Source organism: Takifugu flavidus, chromosome 20 (genome assembly GCF_003711565.1).
Source record: "Takifugu flavidus isolate HTHZ2018 chromosome 20, ASM371156v2, whole genome shotgun sequence".
NCBI classification, from domain to species: Eukaryota; Metazoa; Chordata; class Actinopteri; order Tetraodontiformes; family Tetraodontidae; genus Takifugu; species Takifugu flavidus.
In genome coordinates this window covers 2,699,436-2,715,954 of record NC_079539.1, presented here as the reverse complement: position 1 = coordinate 2,715,954, position 16,519 = coordinate 2,699,436, and the positions used below count along the sequence as shown (strand labels likewise).

The window sequence follows — 16,519 nt, the reverse complement described above, 5'->3', positions numbered from 1 at the left end:
CAACCCAGAACCCCAATAAACACATTACTCTGGTTTAACACATCACAAATCTTTATTTAGTAACGACCGCTCCACCTATCCTTGGACATATTGCCGTATACACGTGGAGGTGGAGTCCGCCTCCGTGTTGCGATTTATCAGCCGTCACGTCGTGTTTAATGCAGAAAGAACAGATTCGAGGCTTGTTTGTGGGGGTTTTCCCCTCATCAAGCTACCACAGGCTGAAAACACTGCAATAGGAACAATCCGCTTGTGATCAATGTTGCTGTAGGTTAGAATTTAAAGATGGGCACCAGCGGAGGCTGTGGTGAAACCAGCCATCGCTTCTTCAGATCAGAACAGCTGTGAGTTAACAGTGTGTGCTTCAAAGATACAGGAAATGAAAGAAAGTGCATTACTGTCCCACAACCACGGAGGTTCTAATGCTCACGGGCGCCGTGACCCTTCCATCAGAAGCCGAGAAGTAACTTGAATAAACGTCGACGCACAACAAAAACTGCGCTGTGGATGCATTTCTGCTCACTTCTGCGCCATAAAGGTCACAAATTTATATGTCGGGAGGGAAAAAATAAAAGAAAATATTTTTTGTGAATTTTGTGAGGAAAAATATTTTTAAAACCTGTAAACAAATGATGTTTAATCAGGGAGATAATATAGCCTTTAATGAAGCAGAGCAGCACTCCAACATTAGACCTTGTTTTCTTTTCTCCAAAGAAACTGTTAGAAAGCTACCAAACCAAAGCTGACACCTACGGACCCGAGTCTCTGTTTACGCCAAAAAGTCCTGCTTTTTTTGGCAAATAAAACAGCCCATGTTACGAAGGAGCTGTAGAGTGCTGTAAGAATGCGAAAAGGGGGGATTTCAATGTTGTCTGCAGAGTTTGAGGAAAGGGTGGGTCTTTTAAACAAGGAACAGAAAGGAGGCCAACATGTGGGCAACATTTTGGGTCATCAGTCAATGGGTCGCTTTTCACTGTGTTTCCTTGTGAACTCCTCTGCGTTCTTCATGAATTTTGCACGATCTCTGCTGTATTCCTCTGCGAGGTCGGCCCTCAGTGGATGTTCCGGCTGAGGGGAGATCACCAGACTAATGAGACTCTGGAGGACTTGAAGAGAAAAAAGGATCTCCGTTATTAAAGGGCCACCAATGGGAAACCGTACAGCTTACATGTTGACATTTGTAAATAATCAGTCTGGCTGCGAGCACTTGCCGCTGATGAGCGATGACGTTAATTGACATGAGTTACCTCGAGGGCAAGATGGCGTCCCTTACCTTGGTCAGTTTTTGTGGCCGGTTTCCAGTTTTCAGGACTAATGATTGGCAGACACACCTGACCCTTTTCATCGATGTTAGGATGGTAGATTTTTGTCTTGAACGTGATCTTTGGCGGTTTGAAAGGGTATTCCGCGGGGAAGGTGAGCTCAATCCTAAACGCTCCCTTTTCATAAGGAGCACAGTCCTGGGAACAACAAAAACATATGAAGGAAAACTGGAGACATCAAAAGTGTTTGACGGTTTTGTTTGAACCCATTCAGCACTTACGGGAACAATGAGCCCTTGCCAGCATAACATGTTCGCTTCATCTACTTGAATGTTGCAAAAATGCTTCACCCCAGCTTCACGGAGGTCGGAAAGCTCCTGAAACAAGGAAAAGTAATAAATAGGCTTGTATCCCATGGAAAATTCCTGACGTTGAATATGAGTCAAAGTAACTCAGGAGGGTGAAATTTCCTTCCTTTAAAAAGCTGAGCAGCATTTACTCAGAGCTCCTTCCCTTCCTGGAGCTATTTTAAACGAGATAAACCCTCATCATCGACTTGAACAGCCGTGTTTTGGCACACCCTTAACTAGCTACCATTAGTTACTTCCCATTAGGAATAGTTAAAACCAACTTAACAACAGGGGCCAGTAGTAAGGCTGTAATAAACGTGTCACAGCACACAGAAAAGATGGAAGCCATTGGTAGTGATAAACATGACAAAAAAACATCCCATAAGTGTCAGGTTTTTAAGGATAATCCAATTCTTTTGTTAGACCACCCGGGAAACCCCCGACACACACACCGTCTGTGGCCATAAGCGAAACCAAAAGCGTGAAAAGAACAAAAAGTGCCAGTTGTTTTTTTTAAAATAACAGCGTATGCGGAGAGTCTCAGTCCGTGATAATAACGGTGTGAACTTTAACAATGGCGCGTCTTTAAGATACACAAAGTGAGCACATTTAATCCGGCATCACACGTCCGTTCGCTCCGTCTCGAGACCGTGACAACGCGGAACACAAACACTTCTCACAAGGCCTCCGGTGAGCTTCAGCTCGGGGAAAACATGTACAAAGTTGGTGGTAAACGGAGCAGTTTTTAGCGAGTGCTGAGTCACGCCCCGCCGGCCTCTCAAACTAACTAGTTGCCCCACATTCACCGACTGCCGGACGTCGTTATCTTTTACGTGTTATCGAGCACACGCGGACACGTTTTCTTTCGGTTTGCCGACTTCGACGGCCCGCATACACCATCCACATTGTTCTAAACACGACAAAGAAGCGAGAACGAAATGATTTGGCTTTCTTTTTACCCTAGCTAGTCTCCTGGTCGCAGTCATTGTGGAACAGACGTTATCTTATTCCGGCTTCTTTGCGTTTCTCTTCGGCTTCTTTTGGTTTTAGTTTTAAATGGCTGACGCCGCCGTCTTGGTCATTATCGCCACCTACCGACGAGGGGTGTTAACAACGGGTGTTGTACCTGACTACTATTCCATATTATTGATATAAATATATTTTGATCGATATTGAATTCCATATTATCGATATGGAATTTCATATTATCAATATTGAATACTATGGAATGTCAGAGATACAGAATACTTGATATTGGTTCCAGGAAAAACGGAAATTTGAACGAGAGACCATAAGATTTTCTGTTCAGTTTCATATTTAGTTAAAGTAGAGAGTTGAGTAAGTTTTGTCCAGTTGAAAGAGTAAACCTTTGTAATCAAAGTTCTTACAAATTTTAATCCTAAAACTAAAGTCTTGCATCAGACCTAAGACTGAGGACCCCTGTTGGTCAAATGTGGAACGACAACCTAAGATTAAAAAATATAATTACCTGAAGGGGGATTTATGATCATGTGTAAATAAACATGGTGATATAGCTTTAATCCAGCATAATCCAAGAGGGAGGATTTCAAGACTAGATTCTTTTTCAACGAATTAACGCGTACACCAGCAAAGTTTACAATAGCATGAAAGTGACGTGAGAATAATGAAGCATTGTAAATAAATGGTGCCGCTCCGGTTGAAATGAGCCGCATGATCCATTGGCTTCGTATGGGAGAGAAATCCTCTCAACGATTCGGGGAGTGTTTGCCAACAGAACCGATCACGTTCGGTGACCTCCGACAGTCGATCCAAGATGGCGGCCTGAGTGAAGAATTTACAAATCTCCAACAAAACTAATCCAGCGGCTGATGTTCACGTCTCTGCAAACTCTGGGGACTCGACGGGGGAAGTGAGACACTGGTCGGCGGGGAAATGTGTCGTATTCCCACGCAGAATGTGGTGATATTTGTTTGCGGACGCCGGAGATATGGAATAAAACAGCCCTGGTAAGGAATCCAGAAACATACCTGGTCAGCCCAGAGTAAGCTAGCTCTATTAGCTTGCCGAAGACTCCAATATGAAGCCAGAGGCTGCGATTAAATGGGGTTACACCCGCTCCCATCACATTCATTCGAGGTGACAAACAACAGGTTGTTGGTAAAATGATGATCCGGAGCGTTAAACTCTTGTCCGCAAGCCCCTCTGCGATTAAGCCCGAAGCTCAAGTATTATCAGCGTTGTCCACAAAATGTAAATGCTAACGCTACCCGGCTGCTAACACTGCTGGATTAGTCTACACTTGTGCCCTCTGAGTTATTTAATCCCGTATGATTATTTTTCATATCTTTCAATCTCTTTTACGTCGGTGTTGATAAATGCAAACAGCGATGAGTTCAGATCCGGATATAAGGTCTAAAAGTGGCATAAAAAGTGAAGGCTAATCATCGAGACGTCCGCAGATGAGTGAAATCCGTCACCTACGAACTTCGTGGCATGTTTTTCTGCTTTAGAATGGGATGGCAAACATTATTAGCGGATGTTGTCGGTTGCTATTTAGCATGTTGACCCACATTTGACCAGCAGGGAATTTGAGCAGATCATAACAGGCTGAGTTTGCTGCTGAGTGCCTGCACATGCAAGCGTTGGCTGGCAATAGCTCTGTTAATTCTACCTCAAATGACGGAGTGACACTCTGATTTTTAGAGAAGTTGCAGGTCACGGATGTAATTTGATTTGATTTTTCAAACTGACTTCCTCATTCCCATCCACGAGTGGACAGGATTATTAGGAAGTGTGAGACGGCAGCACCCAGATGGACGAGGACGCAAAGGAGAAGTTCTGCTCTGGGAGTCTGTGGACGTGCAGGGGGTGTTTGCTCTTTGAGGTTTTGACAGGCTTCAGACGATCCTGCCTCTCTGAAAAGCGCCGCCGCAGGGCCCACATCAGTTGATTCGTCTGCACAAGTTTCTACGGTTCATCACATGCACAGTCACGTCACGCTGAACGAATGGACAATTTTCATGTTTGGTTCTTTTTATTATATCAACGTGATGAACACAAAAACAATACAAAGGGAATTGAATTGCGTTGCGGCCAATGCCTAGCAACATCTATTCTTTACTTAAAGCACTTCAGTAATTAAAATGTAAATAAGGCACTCTTTAGAGCAAGTTAATTAGGGGCTGTTGCCCATAATAATCCCTGCTGATTGATGGTATTCTGTTAATGGAGCTGCTGTGTTCAGTAAATGCTTGAACTTTTTACAGTTAAGTGTATTTTAACTACATAATGGTCCAATGTAAAGAACATTCTTGTATATAAAAGCTACTCACTGGCGTTGGCTCATCGATTGGTTTCCTATTAAAATTTAAAGCTCACAGGCCACTTTTTTACATGCTCGTCAGACTGGATTAATGTGTCAACAAGTGACCTGAATGGCTTTTCTTAAGGAGAGTTTTACATTAACACAGAAACTGGTGGCGTTGCGCTAGCTGACAAAAGGGTTGCATGAATTTGTGCTTCCATTTTGTGCCTCTAATGTTCTGACATTCCATCCTGTTTTTTAGGAATTAGAGAGGGTATCGGGCCCTCTGCGGTAGAGCAGCATGGACAGTTTCTTTAAGGCGGCTGTGTGTGATTTGGACAAACTCCTTGATGACTTTGAACTCAATACAGGTAAATGAAGTTTGCAACATTATGAACTTTACAACATTATGGACTGTGCTCATTGTGTCTGCCCGTGTCTTATGATTTTTTTTTATAATGCCATATAATCTGATAAGTCTACCTCTTTTCTTTTCCAAATATCTGTTTTTCCTGGCAGAAGAGCTTGAGTGCAAGCCGGTGTTCCTGAAGCCTTCTGCGTACCCCTTCTACTCTCTGGGCTCTCAGTGTTTACCCTCTGAGCCCCCCTCTGCCCCCCTTAACCTCCCTGACCTCAACTCTCTTCATTATGGCTCTGCCAGCAGTCTTCCCGACAGCTCCGGCGGTCGGAGCCATTGCAGCGCCGATGTCAGGGAGGTCAAAGGTCAACCCCTTACCACAGTAGATCTTCTCTCATCTGTGGATCGCAGGCCAGCTAAGAGCGCCGCTCCCCCCTGCCCGGATAGGGCTCTGAAGCCCGTGTGCGACCTTGTGAACGACACCAGCTCGGCCATCCTGGTCAGGGCCAACAGCCACGATGCTTTCAGTGAGCTGGATGCGGCAGAGAAGCAGATGGAAGAGGAGGAGGGCCTTCTTGTGGACTTTGATTGCCCTGTGGTTCCTGGACAAGGGGAACAGCAAGGATGGCTGAACCAGAGTGCTGACAATAACGAGGAGCACGTGTCTGCAGAGAAGAACGACCTGCTGGGGTTGAATTCCCACGAGCCGAATGGCGAATACTCCGCTTCACTCAGTCTGCTGGATGTGATTCTTCCCGCAGCGGTAGAGAGGAGTTCCGAGTCCACGGGTGTTCCACAGTCACCAGCAACCATTGCGTTGGCTCTTCAGGAGGAGCTCAAGGATGCGGAGGCGACTTGTGCGAAGAGACCAGTCAGTAACTCTGACTGTTGTGAACCACATGGATCTCTGCCTGGTTGTAGCATTGAGGGAGTTACCACCTCAACCACTAAGGAAGAGGAGTCACAAAAAGCCTTGAATGGAAGCGACACAGAGCCTCCTGAAGTCTTAAAAGCGGAGAACTCAGACAGTGACCCGGTTATCTTATCATGCCTGCCTTTAGCTGTGTCTCTATGTGGAGCTCTGGTGAACCCAGTGACCGTCAAAGATGATTCCGAACAGGCCACAAAGGAGCTTGGAGAGGCAGACGTCTCTGAGAGCACTGAAGCTGACGCCTCGGCAGCGTTGGGAGCTGGAGAGGACGGGTCCTGTTCTGAACAGCCCGTTCATTCGTCAGATCCTGTTGGCCAGGCGGTTGTCGAGGGCAGGGTGTCGCCAGAGGAGCAGCGTCCCAGTCTTGAACCTTCTGCCGTCGTCCCCTCTGCCGACCTTGTTTCCTGCGAGTGCACCAGCCCGTCCGAACCGTCAGAGTTCGGCTTTGAGTATCTGCCCGAGAGTGACCAGGCTGAGCTGCTGGTCACCGACGAGGAGCTGGACGCATTCCTGCAGGCGCACGCCGAGGCAGAGCAGGGTAGCAGGGTTTCCTGTTGCTCGGGCTCTGCGGAGTTACATAGGCCCGAGAGACTCAAGGAAACGGATCAAGATCCGGAGAGCAGACCCGAAGCGGACCTGAGGAGACGTGGCAGTGGACAGGAGGACGTGGAGGGTCTGCTGTGTCCAGAAAGTGACAAAATATTACGTGTGGAGGGAACCTTGAACTCTGGTGCTCCATCAGCATTGCAGGATCCTTGCACACCCTGCGATGATGAATCCGATGTCACGTCACTATTAAGCCATTCTTCAACCAGCAACACGTTACAGTCCCAGCACAGAAGCCCAAACCACCAGCCCTCCTATGGAGGAGCAAGACCTAAACAGCTACACTGCCAAACCTCTAGACCTCCACCAGCAGGGGAAGAAGGAGAGGACCAGGCTCAGGGGATCAGCGGAGCTACGAAGGACACCAACGTAGCAGAGGATGGCGAGATGTCACTGACCAGCCCGAGTCTCACAGGGGAGCATTCCAACTCTTTCCATTCCACCCCGGAGCACGAGGAGTACAGCGTGGGGTTTGATGAGCTTTCAGAACCCCCACCTTACCCCGGGGAGCCACCAACGGATGGTGCCGGGCCGGCGGGTAGGAGGAGTGAGGGAGCAGAGGAGCTGGGGAGCAGGCAGCCTTCGTGGGTGCCTGACTCGGAAGCTCCCAACTGTATGAACTGCAGCCAGAGGTTCACTTTCACTAAGAGGCGACATCACTGTCGAGCATGTGGAAAAGTGAGTGTCGTAGATGTGTTCGAGTTCATAGAATAGATCGTTTTCCTTTTTCTTCTTAAAAACTTTAGAAATTAGCCAACATCACCACTTTTCATCTTATGTTTTATGAATATTATTATGCTAAATATAGCCTACAGGGTTTAAATAGGTATTTCAGGGATGAGGGCACATAACAAAAGGTCTTGATTGTCCAGCAGGATGTGGTATTATGGTCTGAATAGAAACCAAACCACTAAAATAAGGTTGAGATATTTTCATGTTCAGCGGCGTTAGAGAGGAGATTAATTTCAAATGTATTTTCATTTGTCTGTCCTTTTATTGGAACTACACAAACCTCTTGTGGGGATCTAATCTAAATGCAAGAGAATCCGTCGGTACATAATGACTTTATAACGACATTGTGTGCGACATCTCTGTGATGAACGTCCCCGTGTGACCGGCGGACGCTGCGCCACCATCTGCCGCTTCCACCGGCCAGCTCTCCCATGTCCTGTCGGCTTTTTTTCCTGTCTCCAGCACCAAGGGTCCCGCGCGATGTGAAACGGGAGTGAAAGTGGTGTGCACTGGTTTCCCCGGCGTTTAAATGAAAGAGATTAGAACCCAGAGCCAGTTTTAGCACAGTGGATTTGCAGATGTGGGGCGCATGAGACAGCAGTTTTTTCCAGTCCAGATTTACTGAGCTGCACTGGCTAAAGATAGACGCACTTCCTCTCAAGATCAGTGATTTACAAAGCATTCAAGGGGACAGGTTTTATTTCACATTGAGGTCTAGATGGGGGAACTGACTGCTATAAATTCTGCTGTATGATTGTGTTGTGTGGATTTATTGCTGCTGTGCATTTGATTGTGCGCTCTCTCTCCTCTGTGGCAGGTTTACTGCGCCGTGTGCTGCAACAGGAAGTGTAAGCTCAAGTACTTGGAGAAAGAGGCTCGTGTGTGCCTCATCTGCTTTGATTCCATAAACAGAGGTGAGGCCCAAAGTATGCCCAGGTTTATGCAGGTATATGACAAAGGTCAACTCCCAGCGAGCATGTTTGCAGATGTGATTTCTTGTGTTCATTCTTCTATTTTATTTCCATTGCAGCAGAATATGATTAGGGTTTTGGATAGATTTCTGCCATTTTTACTTTGTTGGACTATTTTGTAGTTGTTCCCTTTAGAAGAGACACCAGCATATTTATGGTGATGCAGAATACACCCAAACTAATTCCACTAGGCATCATTCCTCAGTTTCATTCTTCCATGGGTAGAAACTAAGAAAATGGGCCAGTCTCTGTTGGTGTTTTTCAGATGGCTGGTGGCTGTGGTTTGTGTGTTTACATAGTAAAGACTGCAGCATGGTCAGAGAGAGATGGGAGGGCCAATAATGGATGGATGGATGGATGGATGGATGGGTAGAGGGAGGGAGGAGAGTTATTACAGGACTCTGGCACTCATCCTTGATTGTGTGCCTGAGCTGCAGGACCTGCCCGCAGCCCCCGTGTAATGCTCACACGCTGTGTCTAAATTAAGACAAGGGGGGAGAAAAAAAAAGCTGATCCAATTTTTGCAGCCGGTTCACACTGGAGCAGTGTGACGTATGCTCTCCCACCCCCCCCCCCCGTCACCTCCTTTTCTTCTCCTCGACTCTCCACCTTCTCGATCAGAGCAGCTTGCCGTATGTGAGGCTCACGGCAGGCAGTCTGACCCAAAGCTAACAGGCTACTGCAGCTAAAAACATCTCCATGGACATAAGAGAGGAGCAGAGAACCGGGAATGGGAATGTTTTAAGTTTGAATGAGGAGTAAACTTGCAACTATGTAGGTTGGGTGGATGTTAAAAGAGGAGTTATGAGGTAAGATGAATCAATGCTCTTGATATGCAGTCTGACTTTACTGCAGCAGGATTTTTCTTACTGTATTTGTAAGTCATTCGGCTGTGACACACCTTATTAGCTAAACTTAGGATGTGGATGAGTCAGTGTGTTACTGACGACCTCAAATGGGATCACAGATGGATTATCTCTAGCTGTTCCTCTGCCTTTTCCTTTTGTGTTGCTATTGTAATAGTCTGTAAGTACCTGGAGATTTTATCCGGGGATCAGGTTGTTTCCTCGTGGCTGCATGTCTGCTATTTTGAGCTATACTCTAGTTCTTCAGTGCATGACAAATCAATAAAGCTGTATTGGACTTCGTCCATTTAGCCATGCCAATATCTCCTGTGAAAGAATGAGGAATCGTGCCTGTCCTGTGTGCGGCGACCTTCGTTCTTCTGCGCCACATCATTTAAACGCCAGGGTTGAGTTATAAATCTCTGATCTTGCTGCTCCAGCCATCACCAGTCCTTAAACTGGCACCAGGAGCTACAGGAGGGTACTGCTGCGTCAGACTGTGTTTGGGTTCTGAATCAGCTAGTTTGTTCTGGGCAGCGTTGGCATGCTCCAGCTCTGCACCTCCCTTATGGGATGTATATTCCTGACTCCCTTCAGGTATCGTCATCTTTAATTCACACTGTGCTTTAGATAAACGACCAAATGCCAATTTCTCAACCTTTTGTAAAATCACACAAGCGTGTCAGAGAACCGGCCAGGAAATGAAACAAGAACATCTCTGTTCATTTATTAGTAAAAAGAAAATGATTCTGTGAGCAGAAAGACTTGCAGGCATATCATGTGAATGTTGTCTTCAGAAGAATAGAGCTATTCAGCTGCATCGGACTAATCTGAAACTACATTAATGGCTAAATTTAAAAAAAGTACTTTGAGAGGCGAGCCTTTCTTTTGACCACTGAAATACTTCATAAGGTATAAAAATAGTTAAAATCAAGACTCCTCTGGAGTGACAAAAGGTTGTCGTATTTTAGAGTGGAGCTTCCATGCCTGTGTTTATCCATCAGTCATGAGGTAAAAAATAAAAATTTAATCGTAGTGAAGATATGAGTGTGCTAAAATTAAACCCATCTCTTTCCTTGTAGCTCAGGCCCTGGAGCGCATGATGAGTCCTGTGGGTCCCAGTCCGAATCCCAACATCCCGTCTGAGTACTGCAGCACCATCCCGCCTCTGCAGCAGGCCCGAGCCGCTGGCACCCTCAACTCTCCCCCGCCGACGGTCATGGTGCCCGTGTCTGTCCTCAAGCACCCAAACGACAGTAGGATCGCTCTGAAATCCCCAAATACCCCATCCTCACTCCACTTTGATCAGTTTCCTTAAATCAATATATCTTCAGGTTGTCCTCGTGAACAGAAGCGTGTCTGGTTTGCTGATGGCATCTTACCCAACGGGGAGGTGGCAGATACATCCAAACTGTCCGTGACGAGCCGCAGAGACTCGCAGGAGTTCAGCAGCGTCACTCCTGACCAACCAGCAGTAAGGGCCCCCATCAGAACTCCTCAACCCCACACTCACAAAGTCCAGAAAATAAACTACATCAACCCTTTGATTCCAGCCCAGTTCGGCAGAGTTGGAGGGTGTCGATGGGGGTTCCTCTTGTCCAGAAGGCCCGGGGGCTGCAGAGGTCGTCCGACCGCCGCTGTCTGGACCCTGGGACTACGCCCTGCTTTGTGGACTCGGCTCTTCGGTGGAGAAAGTACCCAGTCTGCTGCCAAATAATGAGGAGGAACTCCCCCCTCTGCTCATCATCACTGGAGAGGATGAAGCAGGAGGTGGGTGTTTCTAACAAGTAGACAAGGCCGTGTGTGGAAGAGTTCCAACCCAAACAATCATTTGTTCAGATGTTCTGGTGGAGGAAAATCCTGCTCCCTGTCAGATTTTGCACCTATTAGCCGAGGGAGGACCCCGACCTCTGACCTTTGCCCTGAATGCCAACCTGCTTGTTAATGTCAAACTGGTTACATGTGAGTAGAAAACATCCCAACGCTCATTTTGACCAGATAAACAACCCAAGCAAGTGTTTGCAACACCGGGTTCATTTGGGCCAGCAGGTTCCGGTCGACAGTGCTGGTGTTTCGGCTCCACCGGGCTGCAGGCTCTGGGTCAGAAAGAGCTGGTGTTTTTGTTGGAGTGTCTGCCAGATGAGAAAGTGCTTCCCAAAGACCTCTTCTCACTATATCTCAACATTTACCAGGAAGCTCAGAAAGGTGGGCGGCCTCACGCGGCCTGTCTCATTATTCACGTGAAATGGTGGCGTCACCATCATGTTCTCGTGTTTCAGGGAAGTTCTTGGAGGAACTGGACAACGTGACATTCACGAGCACGTTCCTGGGCAGTAAGGACCACGCTGGAATGCTCTTCTTCTCTCCTACCTGTCAGCCTCTGGATGGCCTCACTCTGCCCTCCCAGCCTTTCCTGTTCGGCCTGCTCATCCAGAAACTGGAGGTGCCCTGGGCTAAAGTCTTTCCAATCAGGCTCCTTCTGCGGCTCGGAGCTGAATACAACGGTGTGTTTCAGACGCGTGCTATCGTCTCTGTCCTTATGAAGAGTTTCTCTCCAATTAAAGCCGAATTGAAAATGCTGTTTAAATGCAAATATACGTCACAGTTGCATAGAAAACTGAAATGACTAACTGAGCATTTCTGTCCAAATGATCAGTGTGGTTTGTCGTTTTATTCATCCGTTGGTTTATATACCCGACTCAATTTCAGCTGTCAAGTGGTTGACGGTCTGGTTTCTGTCTGTTTTGCTCCAGTGTATCCGACTCCACTGATAAGTGTCCGCTTTCGAGAGTCCGTGTTTCGCGAGACGGGCCATACCATCATGAATTTACTGGCTGTAAGTACTGAAGCGCCTGCTGTCAATGTGGTTTTTGCCCGTCATCATTTACTTTGCGGTCCTAATTCCTCTGCAGACACTTCGTTAAGCAGTTGAGTGCGTCCTGACTGTCGTTAATTCATCTTCAGGGTCAGACAATTCCCTGTGATACGAGGACTGTTAGCGACACGCGACATTTGAGATGCGATTAACTGTGATTTCCTGAGAGGAACTCTGGTGCAGTGTCACAGCATGCTGAGATTGAATCTTGTGCGGACAGGACCTGAGGAATTACCAGTACAGCCTCTCTGTGGTGGAGGGTCTGAGGATCCACATGGAGATGGGTCACATCTATATCGACATTCCAAAGTCAAGCTACAGCGACGTAAGGCTGCCCTAAAGATACACTTCAGTACGTTCTCTAATGAGAAATGATTTCTATTTTCACCGGTGTTTGTCCTGCAGATGCAGAGGGTCGTAAATGTGTCCAACGAACACGTCATCAGCATCGGGGCGCATTTTAGCACAGAGGCCGATTCTCACCTGGTGTGCTTCCAGAACGAGGAGGGAAACTACCAGACCCAGGCCAGCAGCATGCCCGGGAAGACCCGCACAGGTGAGCTATGCTGGCTGCTGGTCACTCTGTATCTCCACGATACAGGAAATTAGTGTTTAAACCTCGTCAATCTGTGGTCACAGTGACTGGAGCCAGTTTCGTGGTGTTCAACGGAGCCCTGAAAGCCTCCTCTGGCTTCATCGCCAAGTCCAGCATTGTTGAAGGTAGAGTTAATCAACAATGAGACTCCAGCTTAGTCAATGTTTGTTCTCTGAGCAGCGTTCGTGTTTTCGCCACAGACGGTTTAATGGTGCAAATTCCTCCCGAGACCATGGAGTCCCTGCGCACCGCCCTGAGGGAGCAGACCGACTTCCACATACCCTGTGGCAGGAACGACGGAGGGGAGGTCCGGGAGAACGTCACTGTCCGCTGGGTCGACTGGAGTTCACCTGTCAACAGAGGGTAAAATAACTGCCCCAGAACACACACACACTTGCACAGACAGTGTGTTTCCACGGCTGTTTACACTGTGACACCACGCAAACTCCACTGACTTTCATAGAACTTCAAGCTTTCTCAAATATTTATTCTGTTTGAGTGTTTTATGTGTAAATGGTTGGAGTATTTTCAGAGTTTTCCTGAACATGTATCACACACACGCTGACCAGATCCGGTCCAATATTACCAGCCATTATTACTGGTGTGACTGGGTTTTTCTGCAGTAAAACCAGTGGCGTGGATGGGAGGCCTCTGGACGGCGTGCGCAGCGTGCGAGTGCTGCAGGACACCGACTTTGAGTCGGACGGACGAACCATCAGGTGCACCGAGGTGAGAGCCGCTCCCGAATGAAACCAACGTTTGCAGCGAAGTGTCTCGCTCTCACACTCCGGCGCCCGTGTCGACGTCCCCGCAGGTGTTTTACCAGCTCAAAACTCTGGACCGCAGCCTCGAGTCGGTGCTGTCGTCCTGCAGCGGCTTCCAGAAGGAAATCGCCCTGGCGGCCTGCAGCGCCCTGACGCCTCATCTCGCCGTTCTCGCCTCCGCTGGCATCAACTCGCTCTCTCTCCGCATCTCAACGCAGGCTGACATGGTAGCGCCGCCGCAAACCCTGAATCGCTGTTTTTAAATCGCCTTTCTCAGCCAGGACCAACTTTCTTCTTCTCTGTCCTCTTTAAGGTGGAGTACCAGGCCGGCTGTGGGGGCCGGCTGCTGCCCCAGCGTTACATGAACGAGCTGGACGGCGCCTTGATCCCCGTCATCCACGGAGGTAGCGCCAGCGTGCCCCAGACTGCCATGGACATGGAGTTCACGTTCTACATCACACACTCCATCTAACACGCCACAGTGTGTCGGACTCTACGAACAAAAGGTAGCAGACAGAGACGCTGCTGTCGGCCCCACGACAGCGTCCTCCCTCCAGAGGCAAGATTGTGAACTTGGTGTGGTGGACTGTCTGTGAAGGAACTTGTTTAATCGACATTTTTGTGCTCACCAAAGCTGCTTTAATAGACGCGTAACACTAAAGGAAGACGTGCAGCCAGTCCAGATTGTGTTTTCTCCTGCTCTGCCTTCCTGACTCTTCGCTGGAGCGCCTCAGTGAATGTTTCCCCGCAGACACTAGAGAAGAAGTGTCCCTCTGGATGTTTTGAATATATTTTATTATTACTGAACGAGGTGATGAATGAACCCAGCGCAGTACGGGAGACGCACGTGATCAGGTGCTAGTGAGAATAGCCACCACTGGGGTTCGAAGGAGGTCAGATCTCATATGAGAGTCAGGAGCCTCCTGTGAAAATATCCCTCTGTCTTTGTTCTCAGTCGTTAACTGACAACACTTAATGAACTCATTGGTTGAAATGTGTTAATTTGCAAAATCACCGTTCAAACTTGTTTCAGAACAAGCATTAGATGACAACATTTAGGGTTCACATATTTGAAAAATGGTTCAAATCCTCATTTCAATGTCAAGCAAAATGTGAAATCACACCTCATCAGGGAGTCATCAGATTAAAGGAGAAACCCACTCTGTTATGTTCCAGCTTTAATTTAATGCCAATGACTTTTCTGGACTCACCGACACGATGTGTTTCTAGAGTGATCAGAACTTTGTTTCACAGCGGATCATCTCACAACTTTTCCTCGTTTCAAATGATTTGTTCAAAACTGGCAATTTTTATTTCTTCAAGTTCCAAGAATAAGTGGAAAAAACGGACTCTTATTAGCTCATCTCGAAGCTCAGTCAGGTGTTTATTTAGAACACGTGTTGTTGGTCTCCCAGAGGTCAACGGCAACCTTCTCAGGACCCCAGAAAATGTATTATGAGTGTTATAAAAGTGTGTTTTCACAGCAGCTTTACTTGGGGTGGATGAAAACTTTACTCTTTCATTTACCTCACCTGTTTTCTCCTTCCTCATTCCACAGCCCATCAGAACTTGTCCACAGTCCTTTTCTAAGAAGCATCCTCATTAGCCTTCCCATATGTGTGCAGAGAATCGTATGTCTGGAACTGTTTTTAATTGAAGCTATTTTTCTCATTGTTGATGGACAGAATATTCTTATTTTTAATGAGGACATAATCTATGTTTGTTAATGCAGTCGGGTCTTTTTTGTTTGGCTTGTGCAGGGAAATATAGAAATGTTCAAAAGGAGTTTTATATCTTCCATTAACCCTCCAGTTCTTGCATTGGATCACAATTTAACTGACGTTTTAAAGCAAACATTCAATACTAACGTCACTAAACCAAAGTAGCGAGCAAATATAAGGAACTTTACATGTTTATTAGTGTGAAAACTTGATCTTCAGCAAATAGACTTTAACTAATCATAAAATAATTAAAGATCACATTAATAAATCTACCTGCAAAGGTCAACATCATTAGCTCTTGGCTGCAGTTCCTCCCCGTGGCCGCTAGGCGCCGCTCACGTCACCACTGCGACACTACTCATCTGATCTACTCATCAAATATATTTTTATCCGTCTCTCATAACCAGTTGTCCAGTTTTAGAGCTCTGTTCACCTCATCCTTCTCTCTGTTTGTGCCTCTTCATCTCACATTTCACTTTTGGGGTTTTCCAAATGAGTTCTGCAGTTCTGAACACCCCCAAGATGAAACGTCATTATCGCAGCATCAACTTACCCCAGTTTGATGCTTAAATGGGGGCAAGTCAACATATTTCACCTGCTGTGCAAATAAGTTCCCAACCTCGATCGATCACTCAAGGACGCGATTGATCTTGACAAAGTTCATGTCTGATATCTCCTGCCTGTGCAAAAACACATTGTTCCGGCTCATTTCGATTTTTATTTTGGACCAAATCTCAGTTTAGAGGCAATCAAAAATCTTCCTGCGTTGATTCAAACTAAATGCCATTATGTCGAAATGACTCGTGCGTTAATCTATTTATTCAAAAGCACCAGCTTTATTCTGGGTGATCTCTGGCTCCTGATCATGTATTTAAAGAATAAAATGAGTTTTATGGAAACTGCTGACCATTTCTTTTCCGGTCAACTTTGTATTTTCCTGCCATAAAATTTGCCTACTGGGAGAAGTGATAACACATTTCCCAGTATGCCCAGTTCTGACATCTAAACCAAACTGGGCAATGGATCGTTTAAGGGTCAAATGTTCTTTGATTTCAAAGCAACCTACTCTATTAAAACTTTATTACATTGTACTACAGCTTCCCTCTATATCACTTTTAGCAATAAACTGCAACCGGCCAGAAACCCAAGGATTATAAACGGCTTCCAAACACTGTTGCCGGGGTGACTGTTGACGAAATCGGCTGTCACGTTTAGCAGCCGAG

General features: G+C 46.7%; 2 protein-coding genes across 10 annotated transcripts; one reads left to right on the top strand and one right to left on the bottom strand.

Moving 5' to 3' along the window:
• Positions 1–33: 33 nt before the first annotated feature.
• ube2l3a (ubiquitin-conjugating enzyme E2L 3a) lies at positions 34–3,644 on the bottom strand. 2 transcript variants are annotated; one of them, XM_057019039.1, is made up of 4 exons: positions 3,622–3,644; positions 1,544–1,639; positions 1,274–1,460; positions 34–1,106 (listed from the first exon to the last, which is right to left on the bottom strand). In XM_057019039.1, exons 2-4 carry the CDS (start codon positions 1,571–1,573, stop codon positions 952–954), a joined length of 372 nt encoding a protein of 123 aa, XP_056875019.1. In that variant the 5' UTR covers positions 1,574–1,639; positions 3,622–3,644; the 3' UTR covers positions 34–951. The 2 variants fall into 2 exon arrangements, with proteins under 2 accessions (XP_056875019.1, XP_056875018.1); XM_057019038.1 differs by lacking the exon at positions 3,622–3,644 and adding an exon at positions 2,572–2,727.
• On the top strand, positions 3,144–16,195 carry zfyve16 (zinc finger, FYVE domain containing 16). Of its 8 annotated transcripts, XM_057018930.1 has the most exons (19): positions 3,146–3,600; positions 4,374–4,462; positions 5,161–5,269; positions 5,418–7,471; positions 8,343–8,439; positions 10,424–10,597; positions 10,676–10,815; positions 10,895–11,111; positions 11,181–11,303; positions 11,388–11,546; positions 11,621–11,845; positions 12,095–12,177; positions 12,437–12,541; positions 12,622–12,772; positions 12,856–12,936; positions 13,012–13,174; positions 13,435–13,540; positions 13,626–13,802; positions 13,889–16,195. In XM_057018930.1, the coding sequence occupies exons 3-19, from the start codon at positions 5,200–5,202 to the stop codon at positions 14,045–14,047; spliced, it is 4,284 nt and encodes a 1,427-aa protein (XP_056874910.1). In that variant the 5' UTR covers positions 3,146–3,600; positions 4,374–4,462; positions 5,161–5,199; the 3' UTR covers positions 14,048–16,195. The 8 variants fall into 8 exon arrangements, with proteins under 8 accessions (XP_056874914.1, XP_056874912.1, XP_056874910.1 ...); XM_057018934.1 differs by lacking the exon at positions 4,374–4,462 and having other exon boundaries at positions 3,144–3,730; positions 5,421–7,471; XM_057018932.1 differs by lacking the exon at positions 4,374–4,462 and having other exon boundaries at positions 3,145–3,600; positions 5,421–7,471.
• Positions 16,196–16,519: the final 324 nt, after the last annotated feature.